Below are 23,871 nucleotides of genomic sequence, written 5' to 3' on the forward strand. Positions count from 1 at the left end.
GAGAAGCGTGGGGGCATGGGCCTTCCATGGGAGCATGGTAACAGAGGCTATGAATTACTTGCACGGAGACAGGCCGGCCCTTTGGCTCTGCAGCTGGGGGATGTTTACTTAAACTAGTAGGCAGGAATGTATTTCCGAGGAGCGGAACAGATAATTTGAAGGTTGTAGTCAGTCTTGGCAGGCAGCAGGCTGAGCTAAGCGCAGTGGGCCGTGCTGGAAGTAAGTCAGAGTTCACGGGTACAGAGACAGCCTGGGCTGAGGCTTTCAGAGTCAGAAGCCAGAAAAAGGCTCGATGGCAGAAGTTCGGGGCCTACTTTGCCAGAGCTGAAAAACGTGTAAAGTACACTACAAAAAGACGTTGGCATAGCATACTTAGGAACGGACTATTCAACCCATTCAGGGCTGGTTTGAGAGAGGACATGTTAACGTTGGACGCAAATGTATTTGCGTCTTCATAGCTGGCACAGGAGGGAAGTTACATGCACTTTAAGCTGGTACATGGAGACGGTGGGGTACACGCTAGGGAACACAACTTGACCATAAAATTTATATTTATAAAGTAAGAGACAAAAAGAGAAGAAGAATGATATACAGTAGAGAAAAGTAAATTAGTTATCGTATGGGAGGATTAGAAGAAAGATTAGTAAAAGGAAGCCAAAGAAGATCAGATTTGATTTTCTGAGAGACAGAAGAAGAGGGAACAATAGCAATCCTGTGTTTATCACAAATAAAATTCAACCATGTGAGTAGCGATAAGTTAGAATTCTCTTTCCAGGATGATAAAATTACTTTAAAAGCTAAAGCAGCGGGGGCGTGGCTACGAGCTGACCGAGATGGCGGCGTAGCGAAATAGCTCTGAGACCGAAGCGGCTCTCAAAACATCAATCCGTCTACTAATCCAGCATAAGTGAGCCTCCAGAAGCTGATCTGGAGTGTAGAGGCTGAGGGACGCTGTCCGATGCTACTCCGGACAAAATCGGAAGAGAAACACCGGGGGAGGACCGTGTAGACGAGGTAGGCCCTTCCGTGCATCTGAAGCACCGTCCTTGCGCTGGGATGCGGGACGCCCAGAAGTGCAATGTAGAAAGAGCTGATCGCCGGAAGTCACCGCGGAACGAGAGTGGATCGCATCGGCGGTCAGCACGGAAGAAGAGGCGATGTGGAAGTGGCGGATGACTAGACGCCCTGCGGCGCTGCCACCCACGGGACGAAGAGAATAAAAATACAGAGCCCCGACGGCGGGGCGCCTGGTCCGCACGGAGCGTTCCGGGACCCAAGGGCTTGCGGGCCGCCTTGCTGCCGAGACTCAAAAGCAGAGCATAATCCCGTCTCCCCGAGACCCCTCTCTCCGGAGGCAATTAAAATTTCAATAAGGCAGTTGTGCAAGGGATACGCAGTGAAGGACCTTGACTGTGTCCAGAGTGACCGACATTGCACAAATAGCCCTATAGTGACGGCGCTGGAGACATCCCACGCACTGGAGACACGCGGTACACATTGGAGAAGAACCCACCGCTCCACTGGGAAGCCGAAGTCTAAATGAAGACACCTGGGACTCCAGGGGTGCCCTTAGCCAAGAATTGAGGTGAGCGGTGTGGCAGAGGAGGGTACTCTGCCATAAGGCAGATAGAAGGTGCGGACTGGCAATCGGAGGCGTGAGGGCCTATGGACATATCAGGGGAGATATAGTGGAACCATTCATATAGTGCGTCATTGCCTAAATACGCCACCATACTGACACACTCTATGGTGGGGAAGAGACCCTGGGGCGAGACGCCATTTTGATACTGCTGCCCTGCAACACGAAATAACTGTCTAATCGGCATACTGCGGCACGGAAGTCCAAATCCAGTAGCGAGACTGCAGCCGATCAGGAAGGACTCTCGCAGAGGAACAACGTCCGAATTCTAGGCATACCAGAGTCGGAAGGCAAACAAACTATGGATCTCTACGTGGAGGACCTAATTAAGACAAAAGTACAACCAAAGGGCCTTTCCCACTTTTTTTCTGTCGAACGTGCGCATAGAGTCCCTGGTGGAGTACCGAAACCAGGGGCGGCCAGTGCTGGCTATACTCTTTAATTTTCGTGATAGAGATGCCATACTTCAAACAGCCAGGGTCTCTTCACCTATTAAAATACAGAATTCCACCATCGCCCTCTTCCCAGACTACACAGCTGAGGTGGCCCGGCGGCGAAAGACTTTTACGGAATTAAAAAAAGCCTTAAGGGCCAAAGAGATACCTTACTCTATGCTCTACCCGGCAAGATTAAGGATAGTTGATAATCACAAACCGTGGTTCTTCGACACCCCTGAAGCGGCACGAGAATGGCTGGATGGTTGGAGGCGTGTGGAGGCTCCTCGGTGAACGGGTAGGGGTCAACGCGACCAAAGAACAGAGAACCAGACGAGTCAACAGGCATCACCGGGACACAGCCAGGACCTGTTTGCGGAATCGGGTCTAGAGGAAAGAGAACAACCCGAGGTGTAAACGCACGAATGCACGGCCAATGGTCACAAACTCTTCAGCAAAATGGACATGGGACCCTTGGAGTCCACTCTGTGAGAGGCGGAAGAGGACACATGGGGCCGCTATCGAAATCGCAGAGCTGCTTACCCCCTACAAGCAAGTACAATGGGTTGGAATGGGACTACGCGCTCTGCTAAGTTGGGGAGGCGGGCGGTTCTAAGTCCGTGTAGCAGGGAGGGGGGCGGAAGGGAATGTTTAAATGTTTCAGTTATTGTATTGTGCGACAGAACGCGACATGACCACAAGAGCACACAATTTACCCACGGAGATAAGAGACACATGGCACGAATGAGGATACATAGGAGACTAAAATAAAACACTCCACACCATGTCACAACACTTGCAGGAAATCACCTCTACCGGCGAATCGCGGCTGGGAGATACCCCACCCCTGAAAATAATGACCTGGAATGTGCGGGGACTGGGTGACAAGATAAAGAGAGGATTAGTAATGCAGGCTCTTAATCGTCAGAACCCACATTTAGTGCTACTGCAGGAGACACGCCTCACAGGAAAGGCTTATAAGGCATTAGACTGGAGAGAATACAAAATGGTGGCACACGCAGAATTCACTTCTGGTTCTAGAGGAACAGGTATTCTCTTAAAGAAGACCTCTCGTTTATATTACTAAACCATGTAGTGGACGACCAGGACTGCTTTGCTGCAGTACATGGGCAGTGGGAGGGTCGACTCCTGAACATTGTATCGATCTACATCCCGCCAGCGCTCCTTGCAGTGGCTCTGCCGGCACTGGGAAAGTTCCTACTCAAACTCCTGATAGGAGAGACACTCCTCGGAGGGGGGGGAATTTCAACGTGGTTTTAGACCCCAAATTAGATAAATTCCCAGTTAGGAAGATATACCTAGCTCCACTAACCTGCAGGGATTCATGGGGGCAATGGGCCTGATAGATCTCTGGCGCCAACGACACCCTACTGCTAGACGATACACTTTCCACTCGGCGGTCCACAACAGCCTGTCCCGGATTGACTACTTCTTCGGGGTAGGAGATGGGATGCGGGGCATAGATATTGTAGAGATCCTGCCCAGGGGGATCTCGGATCACTCCCCGATAATGCTGACAGTGCGCTGTCAGGGAAAGACTCTTAGGAGAATTTACCCCATATAGCCTAACCATTTGAAAATCCCAAATATCGGTAAAGATTTAAAGAAGGTGACGACGAACTATTTTGCCGAGAATAGAGGTACAGTATCATCCCCCTCGATTTTATGGGAAGCATATAAAACTGTTTTTCGTGAACAAGCAATTGCCTCTATTGCAGGGCATAAAAAAACGCGTAGGAAGCAACTTGAAGAATTGGAACACTCCTTACAGGTGGCCACTGCGGCACAAGCAGCAGACCCCATGCCAGATACAACTCACACATTACAGCTATGGCAGCAGCGACACAGGGAACATCTCAGACTGCAGGTGATGAATAATATTTCATCTACAGCCCACAGAGTCTATGAGGTAGGGGACAAGGCAGGGAAGATGTTAGCCTGGTTGGAAAAAAAGGACAGGACTGGAAGGGGTATTCAGCAATTGTACACTAGCACGGGGCACCTAGATTCGCACCCGGAAGAGATAGTGAATACACTAGCGGACCATTTTGAGACGGTATACACCCCAACTCAAGAGATCACAGAATCTGATGCCCTGCGTAGTATGCAACATATAGAAATCCCAACAATTACACCAGAAACAGCACAAGAATTAGAAGCAGATCTCACAGTCGAAGAAATTCAGTCAGCTATCCACGTGTTACAATCAGGGAAAGCAGCAGGCCCAAATGGGATTCCCATTGAGTGGTACAAACTAATGGCGGACACGATTGGAATGCATCTACTAGATATGTACAAGGAGAGCAGAGACAGGGCAGCACTCCCCGTAGACCAACGGACAGCCACCATAGTGTCAATCTTGAAACCTGGTAAAGCACCCACAGCGTGTATGTCATACCGCCCAATATCCCTAATCAATGCTGAAGCTAAGATCCTTCGAAAATACTGGCCAAGAGACTGATGCCCTGCCTTACATAACTAATACACCCTGACCAGTCCGGCTTCATGCCAAACAGGAGTACTGCCCTCAATCTCAGGCGAGTGCATGGAGTGATCGCAAGGGCTCAGTCATTATCGGAGCCAGCGGTGATTCTTTCGCTAGACGCAAAGATGGCTTTCGATATGGTTGAGTGGGGACACCTCTTTGCAGTTCTGACACCCATGGGCTTCGGCCCAAATACATAGCCTGGATACGCCTCCTTTACTCTAAACCAGTGGCACATGTCACGGCCAATGGTCACATCTCCCGCACGATCCATCTGGCGAGGGGGACTCGACAGGGCTGTCCCCTCTCCCTGCTGCTGTTTGCCCTGGTCTTGGAGCCGTTGGCGATATTGATCCGAGGTACACCGCTATTAAGGGGTATCCACTGGAGAGATGGATGGGAGGACCACGTGTCCTTATACGCGGACGATTTCTTGGTGTATCTTACAGACCCTGAAACTAGTGTGCCGGCCTTGTTGGCCCTATGCGATGACTATGGGACATACTCGGGATATACTATTAACTGGTTAAAGTCCATCCTTTATGTACTAAAGGGGCCAGGTACACAGCTTACTGCACGGTGTCCGCTGCAACTTACCACATCCCCTTTTAAATACTTGGGTATTTACATAACTGACAATCAAGCAGACTTCCTCAATAAAAATTTGATCCCACCCAAGGCCCGACTCTGTGTGGATGTTAAACACTGGGCCTCACTGCTGCTGACACTTCTGGGTAGAGCAGCGCTGTATAAAATGATGGCGCTCCCCAGATTCCTATACGCACTGGAAAATCCACCATTCCCTGTCCCGGCGAGCTACTTCCGACAGGTGCAGGCTCTGGTGTCCGCCCTGCTCTGGGACAATAGACCGGCGCGCATTGACCAGGTCAACTTAACCAAGGGCTGGTATGAGGGAGGGATCGCTCTGCCTAACCTGCATTTATATTATTGGGCTGCCCAACTTAAAATCATCAACCAGTGGATACATGCACCCCGAGATGACCCTGCCTACAGGGCAGATAGGGCACAGCTAGGAGCAGAATGTATGCTTGCATCACTCTATAACAGAAGTCAAATGACCCGATTGGTGGGACTTACGAAGCACACGGTCATGCTGTGGCATGTAGCACAGGCAAAGCTGGGGTGGAGAGACATCATCACTAAACTTACACCGCGTTGGGACACTAAAACTTTGGGGCAATTAAGGAAGAGTAAGGGGTTCGCTCAATGGGATAACATTGGCATAGCCACAGTAGGAGACCTGTGGGACAAGGGCGAGTTGGTCCCGTTTTCCCTTTTGCAGCATCAGTATGACTTAAAACCCAAACGAAACCTACAGATACGTGCAGACAAGACATGCGTTACTGCAGGCGATACCACCAGATAGTGAGGTCCCAGAATATTCCCCGCTAGAGGATAGACTCCTAACGGACTATATGCAACACAGCGCCACTTCTCTCACCTATAAGAAGCTACTACATAACCAACCAGACCCGACACTGAAACTGCACGACAAGTGGGTAGAGGAACTGGGGGACATGGACGAGACAGAATGGAATGAGGCGCTAGCATCCCCAAGAGAGGTTATCTAGACTCAAACTAGTCCAGTTCAAAATTCTACATCGAGTGTACTATACAAGGGTCACGTTGAAAAAACTACATATAGCTCCGCACCCCTATTGCCTTCGGAGATGCGGAGAGGAGGGTACTTTATTTCACACCCTTTGTGATTGCCCACTAATCGCCGACTACTGGCGCCAAGTAATGCGTACAATGTCGCAAGCATTTGTGTATCACTGACTCCTGAGCCACGAAAATGCCTTTTGAACATTTGGGAGCCAAACGATCTATCCCGGCATGGGTTGTTGTGGAGCACTTTGGCCTTGATGGTGGCGAAGCGGGATATAGCGCAAAAATGGGGGTCCCCAAAACTTCCTACAATGGCGCAGTGGTGTAGGAATATGGACCTATTAATGAATACATAAAGAACGGTATACATGAACAGGGTATGCCCTCGTAAATGGAACAGGGTATGGTCTCCATGGAACTCATACAGAGGGGACCTTTGTGATCCTCGGCCGGAGGATGAGGACACTGGCTCAGATGAGGAACTAGAGGAGGAATGGGAATAGACAGTATCTTTCTGAGCCTTAATTGACAGTATGGAACAAACCACTGGATGATACTTTAGGGATGCGCTCCATCCATGGGTATGCATTATTTATCGCACGTGCTGGGATTATTGTTGTGTTGAATGTCGACAAGTTTGATTTGATTATGCAAAGTTGTATATAAAAGTACTATGTGAAATGATATTAGTGGAAAACTGGAAAAAATGGAGACCTTTTCAATACTCTACTATACTTTCTGAATAATAGTGATATATAAATCATTACAACGCGGCCGAACCCCAGGGATGTCGGCTACAGGGCTGTGTGTCGAATTTACTGTTTACAGAAGCCAGAAATGTTGCGGCCGACCCTGAGGGTTGTAGGCCAACAGCTGTGTTATTTTGAAATATATGCAATAAAGGTCGTTTATAAAAAAAAAAGCTAAAGCAATGAAAAAGTCAAACAATCTAGACGCAGGAGATGCAATATCTATATCAGTTGCTAAAGATCCTAAAAAACATGCACAAACGATAGTGGCATTAAATTTAAAAATCCACATGCAAACATTCCAAACTGAATTCCAAAAAGATAGAACAGAAGCACATTCATGTAATTGTTGAATTATCGTGCCATTTTCGCTAGAACATGACCAACAGAGTGGAGAGGACGTTGGAGAAAATTACAAATGCTAACAGGAGTAACAATAGCTCTATGATAAAGAAAATACAAAGATTGAGTTATTCGTGCCGCAGCAGAGACTTTAAATAATTTAGACCATAGTTTGTCCCAGGTAATAACAGGAAAAGAAACTGACAAGTCAGTTTCCCATGCAGTCTCAATGGTGGATTTAGAGCGGTCAGTAACATTGGATAACAATAACTTGTATACAGAGGCAGCTTTAGGTCTATGAGTAGAGTATAGGGAATACAGAGGAGGGGAAGGCGTTAGAGGAGGTGGTTCAGGTGGGAGAGAATAGGTAGCTAAATGTGATTGTATGGCATTATTAATGATAGTATATTCCTTGGAAGAGAAATCAGGTAACTGATAACGTGTTTGTAATTCCTGAAAAGAGACAACAGAAAACTTATTAAGAAATTGATAGACAAAAATAATATCCTTTTGACTCCAATATTTGTAGTAAAATGATTTACCTTTATATTTGAAGAATTTATTATACCATAGAGTAGAGGATAAAAAACATTGAAGAGGATTTAAGTCCTTAGAAAATGTACTACATAACACATTTTGGGAATATTTCAATACCGGACTATTGGACAAAAAGGTACAATTTGACATAAAAGTGACATGCTGAAACTGAAAATCTTTTATTAGTGAGCGCTCAAAGATGATCCATCTGGGGACAGGAATATCCAAAAAATCAAAAGCCAATGAAAAAGTTTGTTTAACCCCTTCCATGCTCATGACGGAACGGTTCCGTCATGAGCGTCGGTTGGCCTGTGCTTATGACGGAACCGTTCCGTCATGGTTCTATTGGTTCTTTAGAACCTTCAGCACCGCAGCGGAATTCGCGCAGCGCTGAAGGGGTTAATCAAAAAAGCTGAGTGATAAATTTTAAAATTAGGAAAACTTACCCCACCCTCATTTTTGGGACGAATGAGTTTATTTAAAGCAATGCGTAGTTGTTTATTATTCCACAGAAATTTTATACATACGGAATTTAATCGAGAGAAATATACATTAGGGATTTTGACAGGGAGCATGGAGACTGTGTACAATATGAGGAGTAATCCTCATTTTAATAGTATCCAGTCTACCCCACCATGACAGGAATAAGGGAGACCATATAAGAAGGAGAGATTGCAGCTTGTTGGTTAATGCAGTAAAAGTTAATTTGATAATATCAGATAGGGTGGACAAAAACCAAATGCCAAGATACTTAATTTTAGAGGGACACCAGGCAAAAGAAGTATCACTAAACATAAATTGATAGCATATAGAATTTAAGGGGAGAACCTCCGTTTTAGATAAGTTAAGTTTATAACCAGAAATAGAGGAGTAAAGGCGAACTTCTAAGAAGGGGGGATGGGATTCAATAGGGTTGGACATATAAACCAGAATATCGTCTGCATAGGCAGATATTTTGGTTACAACGGAGGCAGACTGAAAACCAGTAATTCGAGGATTGGTCCGGATACGTTCCAAAAAAGATTCCAGACATAAAATAAATAATAAAGGAGAGAGAGGACAACCTTGTCTAGTACCTCTAGAGAAAGAAAAAAACGTAGAGAATTGGTTATTAACAAAAATACTGGCACGAGGGCAAGAGTATAAAAGCTTAATGAAGGAAATAAAAGCGGGACCAAAACCAAACCACTTTAGTGTGTGGAACATAAATTGCCAATTAATACGATCAAATGCTTTTTCAGCATTCAGGGATAGGGCTGCAAGGGGATCTTTATATATTTTGCCATAGGAAGTAATATTTGTAAACATCCCGGCATTATCAGAGGCTAACCTGCCCTTGAAAAAACCTACTTGATCAGTTTTGATCAAAAGAGGAACGTTATTATCAAAACGTGATGCAAGAATCTTAGCGAAAAGTTTACAATCATAATTAATTAATGATATTGGACGATCATTTTTACAGTGAGAATGGTCCTTGTCGGGTTTAGGAATTATGACAATTAAGGCATCCATTAAGGATCCAGAAGCTTTCGCGTCAGCAATAAAGGAATTGAAGAAAAGTTGTAGTAGTTTAGGGGCAAGAATAGAATTAAAAGTACAGTAAAATTCCACAGGCAATCCATCAGGACCTGGTGCTTTTTACTTTTTCAAAGATTGGAGAGCATTAAGCACTTCTTGCAAAGTAATGTCTGCTTCCAATGCAGTAAACTCAGCAGTGAGAGATGGAGGTGGAGGGAGGCCTGTGAAAAGGGCATCAAGGTTTTGAGAAGAAGGAAATGTGTCATCAGAATAAAGAGACTGATAATAATCATGGAAGACCGCTCCAATGTCTTCATCCGATGACACAAGAATGTTAGTGGACTCATCAAGAACAGGGCCGATAGTCTTACGTTCAGATCGGACTTTTAAGTAATTAGCTAGCATTTTGCCCGCGTTGTTTTGACCCCCATGATATTTAGACTTCAATTTGAGCAGAATATTACATGTATCAATTGTTGCTAACTTATTAAGTTCAGTTTTTGCTGCAATTAAATCCTTAAGAGCTTCAGAAGATTTAGAGGAGAAATATTTATGTTCTAATGTTTTGAGCTTTTGTAACTGATCCTCATATTTTTTTCTATTGGCTTTCTTTTTTTTTAAGACATAAGAAATGGTAAAAGCTCGAAGCGCGACCTTAAAAGCATCCCAGTTATTAGGAATAGAGGTCTCTAATGGATCATTAAAAGTAAAAAATTCATTGATATAGGAGGTTACTTCTTTGATATAAACTGTTTCTGATAACAGGTAGGTGTTAAATTTCCAGCGATTACATTTAGAAGAAGTAAGTGAAAGATCTAAAGGAGCATAAACAGGGGCATGGTCGGAAATAAATATAGGACCAATCTCGGACTTTTGAAGAGATGGGAGTAAGGATTTGCGAACTAAAATATAATCAATTCTAGACCGGGTATGATGCACATTAGAGAAAAAAGTATACTCAAATAAATCAGGATTGCAAGTTTTCCAAACATCATAAAATGGACGAAAGGTAATGGCCGATTGAAAGGACTTATGAGATTTATCAGACTGAAATTTACATTTGGACAATCTATCAGAAAAAGGGTCTAACCATTGGTTAAAGTCACCAGCTACAATAATATTAGGACAATCAATGGAAGAGAGGAGAATTTTAATATCATTCCAAAATTTTGGGTCAGGTTTAACAGGACCATAGATATTTAACAAAACTAACGTCTTGTTTTGTACCACAATCTTAGCCATTACCCAACGACCATCCGCATCAGGTTGAGTAGATAAAATTTGCACCGATAAAGCCTTATGAAACAATATGGCAACACCCCCTTTTCTGTTAGACGCAGGAGAAAAAACAACTTGGCCCACCCATTGTCTTTTCAGTTTCAACGATTCCAACATCATTACAGTGAGTTTCTTGAAGAAAGGGAATTTGAGAATTGAGTTTGGATAAATGAGATAGTACCTTTTGTCTTTTAACTGGATTCCCAAGACCACGGACATTCCACGTGACAATATGTGGAAAGACTTGGGTGACAGGACTACAATAAGGAACAAAACACATATGAACGTTACATGAAGAAAATGCAAAAAATAGAACCACAATTTTGAAAAACATTAACTCAAAATCAGTAACAAAAGATATTGAAGAGTAACTATAAGTACCACAAAAGCAAAAGTGAAGAAGCAAAGACAGAACAGAAAAAGAAAGAGGAAAAGAAAAGAGATAGAGAAAGGGGAGAAAGACGAACAGACAGATCAAAGCAAAATAGCCAGATCTGTAAAGAAATAAGAAGACAATGAGAGGGGAACATGATGACGCAGGGCAAGGCAGATCCCTGAGGGCAAATAAGAAAGAATGAGGGAGAGAGCTAAAATGAAAGGACGACATATATGAAGGAAAAAGAGAGGAAAAAGCAATAAGAAAGACAAAAGAGGTAGTCATCCATAAAAAACATGAAGCGGAAAGAGAAAGTAAAATAGTGTAGAAAGCAGAGTCAGTTAAAACATTTTAGAGAGGCAGAAATGGAAATAAGCAACCAAGGGATTAAATAGAAGTGTCCATTCCAGTGGAGGAAAAGGATTGGAGGAAAAGTTTCAGTTTCTCAGGGTCATCGAAGGAGTGAGAACGGCCATCATGAGTTATCTTGCAGAGACATGGATGGAGCATGCCATATTGAATATTAAAATGTCTTAGTTGAGGACGAAGAGCCAGAAATTCTTTCCGACGGGCATTAGTTGCATTAGAAATATTCTATGAAATGAAAATGTTATGACCAGACCAGCTGAGGTGACGTTTAAGCTTAGCAGCTTTCAAAACAGTCATGAGCTCAGTAAATTCCAGAAAGAGCATAATGATACCACGGGGTTTGATTGGATTAGGAGTGTGGCGACCCAGTCGATGCGCTCTTTGTATATTGAGGGGAGACCCTGAAGCTGGAAGACTAAGAAGTTCAGGAAGAAACTTCTGGAGAAACAGAACCATGTTGGACCCTTCCACATTTTCCGGAAGACCATGAAGGCGTAGGTTGTTTCGACGATTACGATTTTCCAAATCCTCAGCATGGATCTTTAATTTATGGATTTCTTGTTCAAGAGAAGGGATTTTAGTAGAGATGTCATGTAAGTCACTGACTCGTTGGTCTAAATCCAATACCTTGCTTTCCATAACGATCCACCTGTTTTCAATCTGTTTCAATTTTTCATTAGTTGCAATCATAAAAGGTTGAAGCCGCCAAACCTCATCCAAAATGGAGTCAATAACTGGGTTCTGTGATGACTGAATGGGTGACGGAGGGTCATTTTTATACCTTTTTGGTTTTGTGCCCATAGTAGAAGATTTGGGGAAATCAATCCAAAAAAGACAAAGGAAAAATATGTAATAGGCTCACTGAAGAGAATTAGCCCCAGTCAATGAAGATACTGGTTCGTGAGAAGAATAGAATAAAATGCCAACCTTTTGAAAGACAGCTCGTGAAGACGTGAGCTCAGCGACCATAAAATGGCGCCCGCCCACGCCTCATGTGAGAAAAAGAGCAGCCAACGTACTATTCTCTGACTGGATTAAAACAGGGGGAATGCCAACCAAAATTGTTGTAAAAAAACCCAAAAGGTACAGAGATAATAGGCTAGTGCCCCCATAAGTCATTTAGAGCATCCATATACTGTTGTAAGCATGAAGAAGTGAAACTTTGCAAGGGTAGAGAAATGAGTAAATCCAGCGCAGCCACGTTGACCCCTGAAAGCAGCAATTATCATAAATTGAAAAGTAAATGAAGAAAAAAAAGAGGAGAAATAATTATTGCATGCCATAGTAATCATGTGTTACAGTCCATGGAGAGAGGAAAAAACATGAGCCTGACAGTCTGAATGGTTGCAAAAACATAGGGTAGAAAGTCAAATGCAGCCTAAAAATGAGGAGGAGCATGGGCCCAGAAGCAGGAGCATAAATGCGGCAGGAAACATGAAGAGAAACTTTACCGGTGAGAAAAAACGCGAGCGCGGTGCCTCAAAATGGCGGCCGCTCGTGTTATGAGGGAGAGACATGGCAAAGCTTCACCGGAGCACAGGAGAAGTGAGGACGCCTGAAATGCCGTCCAGGCACTCACGGCATCATCCGACGTAGATGCCTGAAGTTGCACGATGTTCGGGCAAAGGATAGCGGCTTTCCTTAAGTGATGTGTTCCGCCGTCTAGCGGAGCTCAGGGGATGTCCGCCATGTTGCACCGGCGCGTAAGCCACGCCCTCAATAATTCTATTTTTGATGATTGTTTTTCCGTTGTGTGTGATACAGGAGGGAAATCTTGGCGTCACTAGACATGCGACAGGCCCCAGAGTGGAGTGCAGTGTTTCTAAAGCACACTAAAGACATGCATTTGCGTTTAGGGACTGATTTTTGATGTAGTTTGGTGTAGAGGGTGCACTATGTCAGTTGGCAGAGTTTATGATGCAAGTGATGAAGGTTGTTCAAGCATTTAGTGACTTCCAGTTCTTTCTGTCGCTCCCCAGGGGTCTGCGCTGCACATGGCGAGGCTTGGCTGTACTGGATGGACTCCTGCCTCCACTTCTGACCCAGCTGCAGCACTCGTGGAGGATTCCAGCTTATACATGTACCTGACATCTTCATGCAGCCCACAGCATCCGTTCTTGAGCTATAACGTGGTTTCCAAACTGGAAATTGTTACCAACATTCTAAACATGGTCATTTTATGTAGTTCGAAGAGCTGCCTGTGACAGACAACAGATTAGCAAAGCATTATTTCTATTTCATGTTTGATCACTCTGTCTGCTCTCTATTATCGCAGCTACTATCCATCATTTGCTTGTCAGTTTCTATCATATGAAGGGAATCCTAAAAATGTTCTTATGCTTTAGGAAGATTTGATGCAGACATGCACGTGGGCAGCGAGGAGCAGTGTCCTGGATCGGCTCCATACAGAACCTGTCTTCGAACAGAACCACATCATTCGCTTGGCTTTTTTAGGTTTAGTTCCGGAAACAGTTCCAGTTGAAGGATGTGTTGTATGGTGCAATGGAGCCAGAGAAGCCTCACATAGACTCCTTCCTTTCCCAGGACAGGATATGCATCTCTGGGATAGGTGGGTCCCGGTACAGATCCTTTTGGGTCTTGCTCATCATTCCCAAAGAAGATGTTGAACACCGGTCCTAGAGCAGCCACTCACAAGATAGGATGCTTGTATTTTAATAATTTATTGAGCTGTGTGTGTAGTACACTTGATTGCTGAGGAACATCCCCAAATTAATTCTAGTAATGAGGTGCAAAAGATTCTTATTCAGGCACATTTGTATAGGCAGTCATTAACTTTGCACATTTAACTATTGATCTTGATTTATTGTCTGATTCTCTAAATGTTGCAGTGTTGTAGTGCTAGACTTTTTTACATGCACATATGGTAAATAAAGATTACTATATTTTTATATGAACCTGCAGTGTTTTGTGTGATGTGATTAGAAATGGGATTAGAAATGTAGTAATAGTTCCAGAACAAGTAAAGAAACTTGGGGTATGCACCACAAGGCTCTGTGGGGGTGGATGTTGCATAAAATAGTTGGATCACTTGCCACTGACCTATTATGCCTCACAATGGTGTGTTTCAGTGCTGTGCCCAAAAATGGCTCTGACCACGAAGTCAGGGGTGAGTTAGTTGGGGGATGGTTGAAAGGACTCGGAGGTTGACTTCCCAAATTGAAAAACTCCTAGCACAGGTTAACCTTACACTCTTCAGTGGATACTGGCAATTCCAGGACTTCTGCAGCTCCCTGAACCGCAACCTCAAAAGAGGCTCTTTCCTCCCTACAGGGCCCCAAAGGCGAATCCAAGGTAAACCCCTCTGGTCTTTACAAGGGTCACATCTTTGGTTGTGGCACATTTTCGCGGGTCCATGATACACATTCCTATATCTTGATAACTAACTCCTGCAAGCAGGTTCGCCACAGCTAGTTTCTTACCACTGGTGGTGGGTTCTCCATCAGTGACCTGCAACCTTATCTTCAGCAAGTATTGAGGGTACTCTTTAAAGGGCCCTTCCGGACACAGTTGCCTTGAGACATTCCCACCTTCACAACTAGTCCAGGACATTCGGCAATGATTAGGAAGATGTTTGGGCTTTTGGCATCCAGCTGTTGCCCCACATCCTTTGATATATGTGGACTCTTCATTGGAACCTGTGGCTGCAGTGTGCCCAGCACTACTGATGCCTTTTGGCCTGAATCTGCTTTCTTAATGAGGCAGCTTGAGATGTTCAGTAGTGGATGGTGTATGTCAACGTGATGTGCGCAAGCAGGTTCATTGCCTGCTCCAGAGGTTGAATTAGTAACAGCTGCGTAATCTGAGGGCTGGGGAGGGAATCTGAATGAGATTCAGATCCAAGGTTTCTAGTTTAAGATGGACCAGTACCACCATATAAATCTGTGGAGCTAAGCGCCATCCCGCTAGCCTTTAAGGCCTCTGACTCCTTTCATGGTAATCCAGGTGCCGATGGACAACATGACCACCATGGATTAATAAGCAGAGCAGGGTGGGTTCTAGTGCCCTCTTTCTTGAGGTCCTTAAGTTTTGGTAATAGCGAATAGTTATTTCTTTGCAGGGTATCCTAGCAAGATCCCTGAACAGCGGGGCAAAGTAACATATGAGGCATCACAAGTGGTGTCTGCCCAAGAGATGCCACAGGGTATTGGTGCCCAGTTGGGTACGTGCTTAGTAGATATAGTCACTGCCTCCGAAAATACTCACTGTCCACGCTTTTGGGATTAGAGTTTCCTCCTAAAGGGCTTGTAGGACACTCTTTCTGCTTTCAGGTTCACTGCGATCTCCTATACACATTTCCACTTCTGCCGTGGATCCTGCAGGTCTCATCATAATTCAGGCTCGACTGAGAACAGTGGTTTCTGATGGCCCCAGATTGGGCTGGGAGGATCTGGTACTCTAAATTGCTGACCCTGAGCATCTGCCCTCCACTTTGTCTTCAGGAAGACCTGCTGTCCAAGCAGCAATGCAGGTTGGCAACCAAACTGAGAGCAGCCAACCGAGGGGCTTTTGTCTACTATCTAAGGTGGTTGATGTCATGTTAAAAGCCAACTGCCCTTCACCAAATCATTTTTTAGCACACTGGTTAAGTTTATTAACTAGTGCAACAAGAAGCAGGTTGACCTACAGGCTAGATTATCTGATATACTTTTGTTTGGGTTATCTTTGTCCTGGTAAGGCTCTGCTAAGGCCACTTTTTAAGAATTGCATATTGGCCCTTTCAACTTCCTCTGTTTGGCGAAATAGCCCTCCTTTTTCAAAGAGCCACTTGCGATTCATTTTTTTTTAAAAGCGCTTTAATATGTTTACCCAGTCCCCTTCATTATGCCACTGTAATACCTTAATGTGGTCTTAATCTTTCTGATGTGTAAAAGGGGCTTGATTTTAATGGTGCAATGGCACTTGGGCCAAAAATTGTCATAACTCCACTAAACATCAAATATTGCTATATTTTACTACTAAACAGACAGTCACAAGTGCAGTTATCTAGCAAGCACTAGGGTCATGATATCAATAGTGCTGCAAGAGCAGTGGCACCTGGTCAAAAAGTTGTCAGAACTACTCTAAACACCTAATATTGCTATATTTTACAACTAAACAGGCAGTCATTAGTACAGTTATCTAACGAGCACTAGGGTCATAATTTCGATAGTTCAGCAGAAGCAGTGGCACCAGGACTAAAAGCTCTAGGCTCCCCATTAAACAACTAATATTGCTATATTTGATTCCCAAACAGGCAACCAAAAGTGCAGTTACCTTGCAGACAACGGGATCATGATTTGAATGATGAACCAGTGCAAGTGGGTCCAAAAGTTGTCAGAACGCCCCTAAACACATATTATTGCTATATTTGAGTTCTAAACAGGCAGTCACAATTGCAGTTATCTTTCAGTTCAAAGTGGCTTGATTCAAATGGTACAGCCGGTGCAGTGGCACAGGGGCCAAACGCTCTAGGGACCCCACTAAATGCAGAATATTGCTCAATTTTAAACTAAACAGACACTCACAAGTGCAGTTATCCTGCAGGCACTAGAGCTATGATTTCGAAGGTGCTGCAGGTGCCGTGGCACCAAGGCCAAAAGATGCCATAACTCCTCTAAACACCAAATATTGCTGTATTTAACTACTAAATGAGCAGTCACAAGTGTAGTTACCTTGCAGGCACCAGACTCATGATTTCAATGGGGCAGCAGGCACAAAGACACCAGACCCAAAGCTCTAGGAACCCTTCTAGTAGTATGATATGGCAATATTTGGTGATTAAACAAGTAGCTCCGTTCAGTCGAAAAGCTTGGTCTTCAGCGTCTTCCTGAAGAAGTTCAGGGAGGGGGCGCGTCTGATGGTGAGCCGGAGCCCATTCCAGGTCTTGGTTGCCATGTAGGCGAAGGTTTTACCACCTCTTCTGGCTCTGAGGATGCACAGTTTTTCAGCGAGGTGGGCAGATCGGAGGTTTCTCTTTGGTACGTGGAAGGAGATTCTCTCGTTGATGTATTGGGGTCCAGTGTTGAGGACGCATTTGTAGGCGTATCTTGAAAGTGACTCTCTTCTCAAAGGTAGCCGGAGGAGGTTCCATAGGTGTTGGGTGGGGTGTTCGTGTTGAGGAATGTGGAGGACGAGTCTGGCTGAGGTGTTCTGTATGGTCTGGAGCTTGCGGAGCGGAGACTTGTTGATCCCGGCATAGAGGGCGTTTCTGTAGTACAGTCTGCTGGTTATGAGCTCGTGGATGACGGCCTTCCTTGATTCGTGGGGGATCCACTTGAAGGCCTTTAGGAGGATTCAGAGGGTATTGAAACAGCTTGAGGAGACTGCATTAACCTGTTGAGTCATGGAGAGGGACGAGTCCAGTACGAAGCCAGGGTTTCGGCGTGATTTGTGGGTGTGGAGGGGGGCTGCCGAGTGCAGTAGGCCACCAGGTGTTGTCCCATGCCAAGGGTGAGGGGACAAGGACTAACGGCTTCTCAGAGTTGAGCTTCTGGCAGTTTCTGCTCATCCAGGATGCAATGTCCTTCATTCCTTCCTGGAAGTTGTCTGGTGGTGATTGGGTCCTTGGTGAGGGAGAGGATGATCTGGGTGTTGTCGGCGTAGGATACTATGCTGAGTCCACGCTGTATGCCGATGGCGGCGAGCGGGACCATGTAGATGTTGAAGAGCGTGGGGCTAAGCGATGATCCTTGGGGCACCCCGCAGTTGATTTCTGTAGGATCGGAGAGGAAAGGTGTAGTCTGATTCTTTGGGTTCTGCCAGTGAGGAACAAGCGGATTTAGTCGAGGACGGTTCCTTGTATGCCGGTGTCATGAAGAGTGGCGGTGAGTGTGCAGTGGGAGAAAGGGTCAAACACAGTGGATGCCTTTCATGGTCGAAGTGGTGTCTTCGGTGGTGACTGGGGTCCAGGAGGAGAGGTGCTGGATGGCGTTGCTGGAACAGGAAGTGGTTTCGGAGTTGGGTGTCTGGTCATTGAAGTTGTTGTAGAGTGCCTTGATATTTAGATGGAAGTAGGATCCGAGCTTGTCGCAGAGGTCCTGGGAAGGGGTGATGTCCGTGGTTTCGCTGTGGGCTTGGTGAATTCCTGGATGACCTGAAGAGTTGCTTGGAGTTGCCGGCGTTGGCAAGGATCTTGTTTTGGATGAAGGTCCTTTTGGTGGATCTGATGTGTTGGTAGTATTCCGTCATGGCGTTTTTGTAGGTGGTGTGATCTTCTGGCGTTTTGCTGTTTCTCCAGTTCTTCTCAAGACGTCTGCAGGTGGGTCTGGATTCTTGGAGGTCAACAGTGAACCAGGTGGATTTCCTGGGGCGTTGTCTGTCGGGGTTGCGTAGTGGTGCAAGCTTGTCTGCGCAGCTGGATATCCATCTGTGGAGTCCTTTGGTTGCGAGGTTGGTTCGGTCAACATGGTGGGGGTGCCGCGGTTGAGGGTGGAGTTGAGATGTTCCTTAGTGACTTTGCTCCAGTTCCTTCGTGGGGGGTGTGGTGCAGGTTTGGGCATGGAAGTGTACACAGTGGTGGTCTGTCCATGGGGGTTGCTTGGTGTGGCTGAAGTGGATGTTGTTCCCTCCTGTGATAATGGGGTTGATGGTGTGTCTTGCTTTGTGGGTGGGCGTGGTGATGAGCTGTTTCAGTCTGGTGTTGGCGAAGTTGTCCAGGAGGGCAGCAGAGTTGAAGTTGCTGAGGTTGTTGAGGTGGAAGTTCAGGTCTCCGATGAGTATGTAGTCCATGGAGGCAATGGTGTGGGGTGTGATGAGGTCGGCGATGGTAGTGGCCTACGATGCGCGAGGTCCGGGGGGTCTGTAGACGATGGTGCAGCGGAGAGTGGTTCTGGGGCTTGCTACTCTGGATCTAGAAGTGAAGGTGTTCGGCGGTGGGGTAAGAGTCCTTCGTGGTAGAGGTGGGGAGTAGGAGGGAGCTCTTGTGTATAATGGCGAGTCCTCCCCCTGGGCAGTTGGGGCAATCCTCCCTCTGGATCTTGTATCCGTCACCGATGGCGGTGGCCATGTCAGGGATGGGGGAGGCGCAAGCTACAACTTACAACAAAAAATGCATATTATTAGTCGCATAGGCGGAACTTAATGCATTTACCAATGCTTGCTTGTTATGGTAACTAGTGGGAGTAAAACAGACAATAAGGCATGGTACACAAGTGGAATAATCAAGCAACAACGGAATGAGAGTGGAGTTCGCGGCAAGCAGCACAGGCAACAAGGGAAGTAGGTTGACGGGCACCAACAGAAGGAGGGGATGTAGGGGCAAGCAGCACAGGCAACATGGGGAGCGGGGTGGGAACAGGCAACAAATGATACAAAAGGAGGGTGGCAGCAACAATTAAAGGAGGGGAGTGGGTGGGGACAGGCAACAGAAGGAAGGCGACAAGCAACATGGGAAACAGTAGAACGAGTGGGTGGGAGAGAGACGACATGAGCATCACCGTAAGGAAAGGAGTGAGTGGTGAGCGGAGGCGGGCAACATGGGCAACAATGGAAGGAGGGGTCAAGAATCACAGGCTATGATGGACGGATGGGAGAGGTGTACGCAAGCAACACGGGTAACAATGGAAAGAATGAGCAAGCAACACGGGCAGCAATAAAAGGAGGGATGGTGGTTGGAGGAAAGACGATAGACAGCGAGGGATGGATAAGTACATATAGAGCCAGAATGGGAGAAATGCTGCAGAGGACAGGCTTCAGAGCTTGGAATAAGAAGATTGGCTGGAGATTCAAGCAAAGAATAGCAGCCTGTAGAGAACAAATTGCTGCGACCGGTTTCAAGGATGGGTTGCAGAGAAACTACAGAAGATGGATTGCAGAGACTAGCTGAAGATACAGACAATCGAGTGGTAAGGCAGGCATTCTCTTTTCTACTATTGCAAAACACACTGAACAAATGTACTTGTTAAACTATTTACTTATGTAAACAATACTTATTCAAGCAGGAGCACTCTCTTGTACATATTTTTATTGTCATTGCTCTATTTCATCACAGAACACACGGCTGCACACTTTCAGTACAGAGGCTCTTGTTAAACAGTACACCATACAGCATCACTGCACAAGTGCCAATGATAACTGTAAAGATGGTATTCCTTTATTTTAGTTGAAGTTGATTTCATAATTAATTTGACTTACAATGTTAAAAAAAAAAAAAGTTCTTGATGAAAGGCTTCAAATTGTTTCAAAATTCCAATGTGTACATTGTGACCATGTAACATCTTATTTCTCTCCACCCTAACAATTAGGGGTGGGTGGAATTTGCGTAATCTTGTTACGCAAATCTCCGGGAAACGGTAAAAAAATCTCAACAAACACGCAAAAATTTCACGAAAACGCGGAATTGCTTGTTAGCAATGCCGAAACGCAGTCGACACCTTTGAAACACCTTATACAAGCTAAATTATGTTGTCCAAAATTGTAAAGGTGTTGTGGTTCATTCTTGTTGTACTCCAACAGTATCATAACTATAAGTGCAAACAACCCCAAGCTTTTGCCTAAAAGCCCCCTGTTCTTTTCCCCCCTTGCATGTATGTATCTGTGTGATTAGTAGGGCACAGGCTTGTGCCTACCTTGTGTATTATTGTTTAATACTTTTGCTATTTGAAATATAAGTAAATATCAGACTTCTGTCCGGCTGGATATGTCATAACAAATATAGCTACGAATCTGTCTATTTTATTGTTCCATATCTTACTAACTCCAAAGGACCACTGTTGTCTAAAATTACAAACAGTGCACTGGCCACGATTCACACCATCTCACCTGCTGCTGTTTGGCACATGAGCGGTCTGTTCTACCCAAAGTATACTATGAAAGCCGATGGGCATTTTTAGGTCGAGCCTGGGCAGTGCTTGCGTTGCTCTGCCAGGCCATGCTATATTTCAGTATGGACTCGAAGCTCCGCCCACTCTCCATCCATATTTTTCATTGGCTTGTGTTATTGCTCTTTGTTGGACCCGGCTCTTTGGGCAGGTTCACCCCGAGACTTTTTGCTTTTTCCTAGCCTGTTTCTGGAACTTGGTGGTGGTGATTTTAGGCCTCTGCGCACTCTTTCACTGTGGTACAGTGTAAAGTGCTTGAGCTCTCTGTGTATGTGTGGTGAGTGACCTGCCCTCCCATAGGAATGAATGGGGAATATGTATGCCCATGGTAGTTCCTGATGTGTGGGGAGTGCAGGGGCGAGTTTGGTATGAGAGAACTCGTGAGACTGAATGCTGCGAAATGGTATATGCGGCATGAGTGTGTCTAGTCTAGAAGTGCCACTTTTAGAAGTTGGCATATTTGTGTAATTTGTGTCTGGCGTGTGATTGGCTGGTGAGCCTGGGTCAGGAGTGCTTGGGCCTGCTTGTGGATTGACTGTCTGGTTTGAGGGTGACAGGGGCTGGAGAGCCCAGGAGGTTGTCTGAGTCAGTCCATGGATGAAAGGCAGCATCTGCTGCCAGGGAAGTGGGAGGAGATGGCACCTGATAGTGAAGGGCTGTGCCTGCCTGACTACAAAGCTGGCTCCACCTCCCGCTGGGCGACTGTCACTTCTGTCCCTGATACTGACCGGACTTCCCTATAACCAGTTCTAGCTGGTTCTCACACTGCCTACACAAAGACTTCAAAGACTTTTCTGTGTATAAGAAGGGGCTGTGTCCCCTTCCAAAATGTTCTTGTTTCTGACTTGAATCTACCAGGGGCGGGCGCTGCCCAGCCCCTGGATCCCTGATGGACTGCTGGGGGACTCTTCCTGACTGTCCCCCTGCCTGCTGCATTTCCTGGAGGACTTTGCTGGTCGACCTGCTCACCTCACAGCACCGCGCGGAGATACACCTTCGGGTGTGATGCCGGCGCGTAACAAGCCCATAAATAAATAAATAAATAAATAAATAGCGCTTAGGAGCGCGTTATTTGCCTTTCCTAGCGCTTGGGAGCGCTCTGCCTGTCTTCTAGCGCTATGGAGCGCTTTATTTCCCCCAAGCGATTGAGAGCGCTGTTTATTGCCAAGCCGGTGCCCACCCGGCGTTTGCTGAATTGGCTGTGGGGTTTATGGATTAGCGAGTGCCCACCTCGCTTATTTGCTATTTTTATATTTTATATTTTATATTTTAACTCGAGAGAGCCCACTCCTCGGTTAACTCAGCCCGCGCCTGCCTGCCTAAGAAGAAGGGCCGCTGCGCTGCCCGCAGCGACCCGGAAGTGGTTGGCCGGCCAATCCTGGCGCGGCTGTCCGAAAGTCCCGCCCACCTCGGCCGGGGGGCGTGAAGGAACCTGTGCGGCGGGTGTGCGAGCGAGGCTCTGATGGAGTAGGGGAGCCCCGCAAGTGTGGCGAGCAGAGGCGGAGGGGGCACGTGGCACATTGCCGGTGCCCGCCCCCGCCGCAAGTCGAGGACCAGGCAAAGCAAGGAGAGTCCATGAGGAGCAGGAGCTCCTCGGATGCCACCGAGTCCGCCCCGCCGCACCGAAGACCGGTGAGAGCACATGGAGCAGCCCGGTGAGTGTGGTCGGGCCTGGGGGAAGCTCCGTGCGGTGCCGGTTTGAGGCACTCAAGTCAGGGTGGCCCCAGATGGCAGTGGGCCGCCCCTCCTCATTCTTGCTGGGCCCACGAGGGCCCCGGGGGCATTGTTAATGGTATTAGAGCCCCGAGGCTCCCTGTCCAACGTGGGGGCATCATTGCTGAGAGAGCCTATGTGGCTCTCAGGGGCCATATTTTGTTTAAGAGCCTGTTTGGCTCAAGAGAGGGCCATATTAGATAGAGGGGGCGTTGGGGCACATTGTCGGTGCCCGCCCCCTCCTACCTGCAAGTGTTGTGTTGCGAGCCCGGAGAGGCTCGTGGGGGCATTTTGTTTTTAGAGCCCTGAGAGTCTCCCTGCCCCATGATGTTCAGAGCCTGTGTAGGCTCCAACGGGTGCACGAGTACTGCAGAGCCTCTGTGGCTCCACCATTTGTGGCGCAGTTCGCCAGAGGGGCTACTGAAGGCCCTGCCACAGTTTTTATGATTCTCCAGCTGCCCAGCAATTAGTGGGCAGCTGCACCGTTTAGGCGCAAGATGGAGAGTGAGTCCCTGAGAGGGACAGAGACGGCACAGAGGTGCCCGGCCAGTCACAGCTGCGCAGCACTTAGTGCCAGCTGCAGCGTTTAGGCCCTTGTGATGTTCCCAGGTGCCCAGCAAGTAGTGGGCACCTGCTACGTTTAGGTTTTGCGCCAGTGGCGCACCCCTGGACTGACGCTGCATGGCAGCGCGCCCTGACATTTGGACACAGGGCGTCTGAGCCCCAACAAGGCCAGTTGGCCTAGGGACTGCCACAGGTGGTGGCTTATGTAAGTTATGCGTAAAGTGATTTCTAGGTTTTTAATAGTAATTGCCTACTGTGTGTTTTTGCGCTATTGTGTTATTCTTAACACCTCTGAATGTTTTAGGCATCATGTGTTTCTCTTTATTACTCCTCTGAATGTGTTTCATGCATCATGGGTAATGTGTTCTTGTGTATACCCCTAAATGTATTTTATTCTTA

At 46.4% G+C, this 23,871-nt stretch overlaps 1 protein-coding gene across 1 annotated transcript in view; it reads left to right on the forward strand.

The window, feature by feature from the left end:
• The window catches only part of RSAD1 (radical S-adenosyl methionine domain containing 1), a 146,058-nt gene extending 131,766 nt beyond the window's left edge, over window positions 1–14,292 (forward strand). The window contains exon 9 of the mRNA XM_086930828.1: window positions 13,357–14,292. Within this exon, the coding sequence (XP_086786954.1) occupies window positions 13,357–13,465 (109 nt within the window). The 3' untranslated portion in view covers window positions 13,466–14,292. The remainder of the gene's footprint in view (window positions 1–13,356) is intronic.
• The last annotated feature ends 9,579 nt before the right edge of the window (window positions 14,293–23,871 follow it).

Source organism: Lissotriton vulgaris, chromosome 7 (assembly GCF_964263255.1).
Source record: "Lissotriton vulgaris chromosome 7, aLisVul1.2, whole genome shotgun sequence".
Classification (NCBI taxonomy): domain Eukaryota; kingdom Metazoa; phylum Chordata; class Amphibia; order Caudata; family Salamandridae; genus Lissotriton; species Lissotriton vulgaris.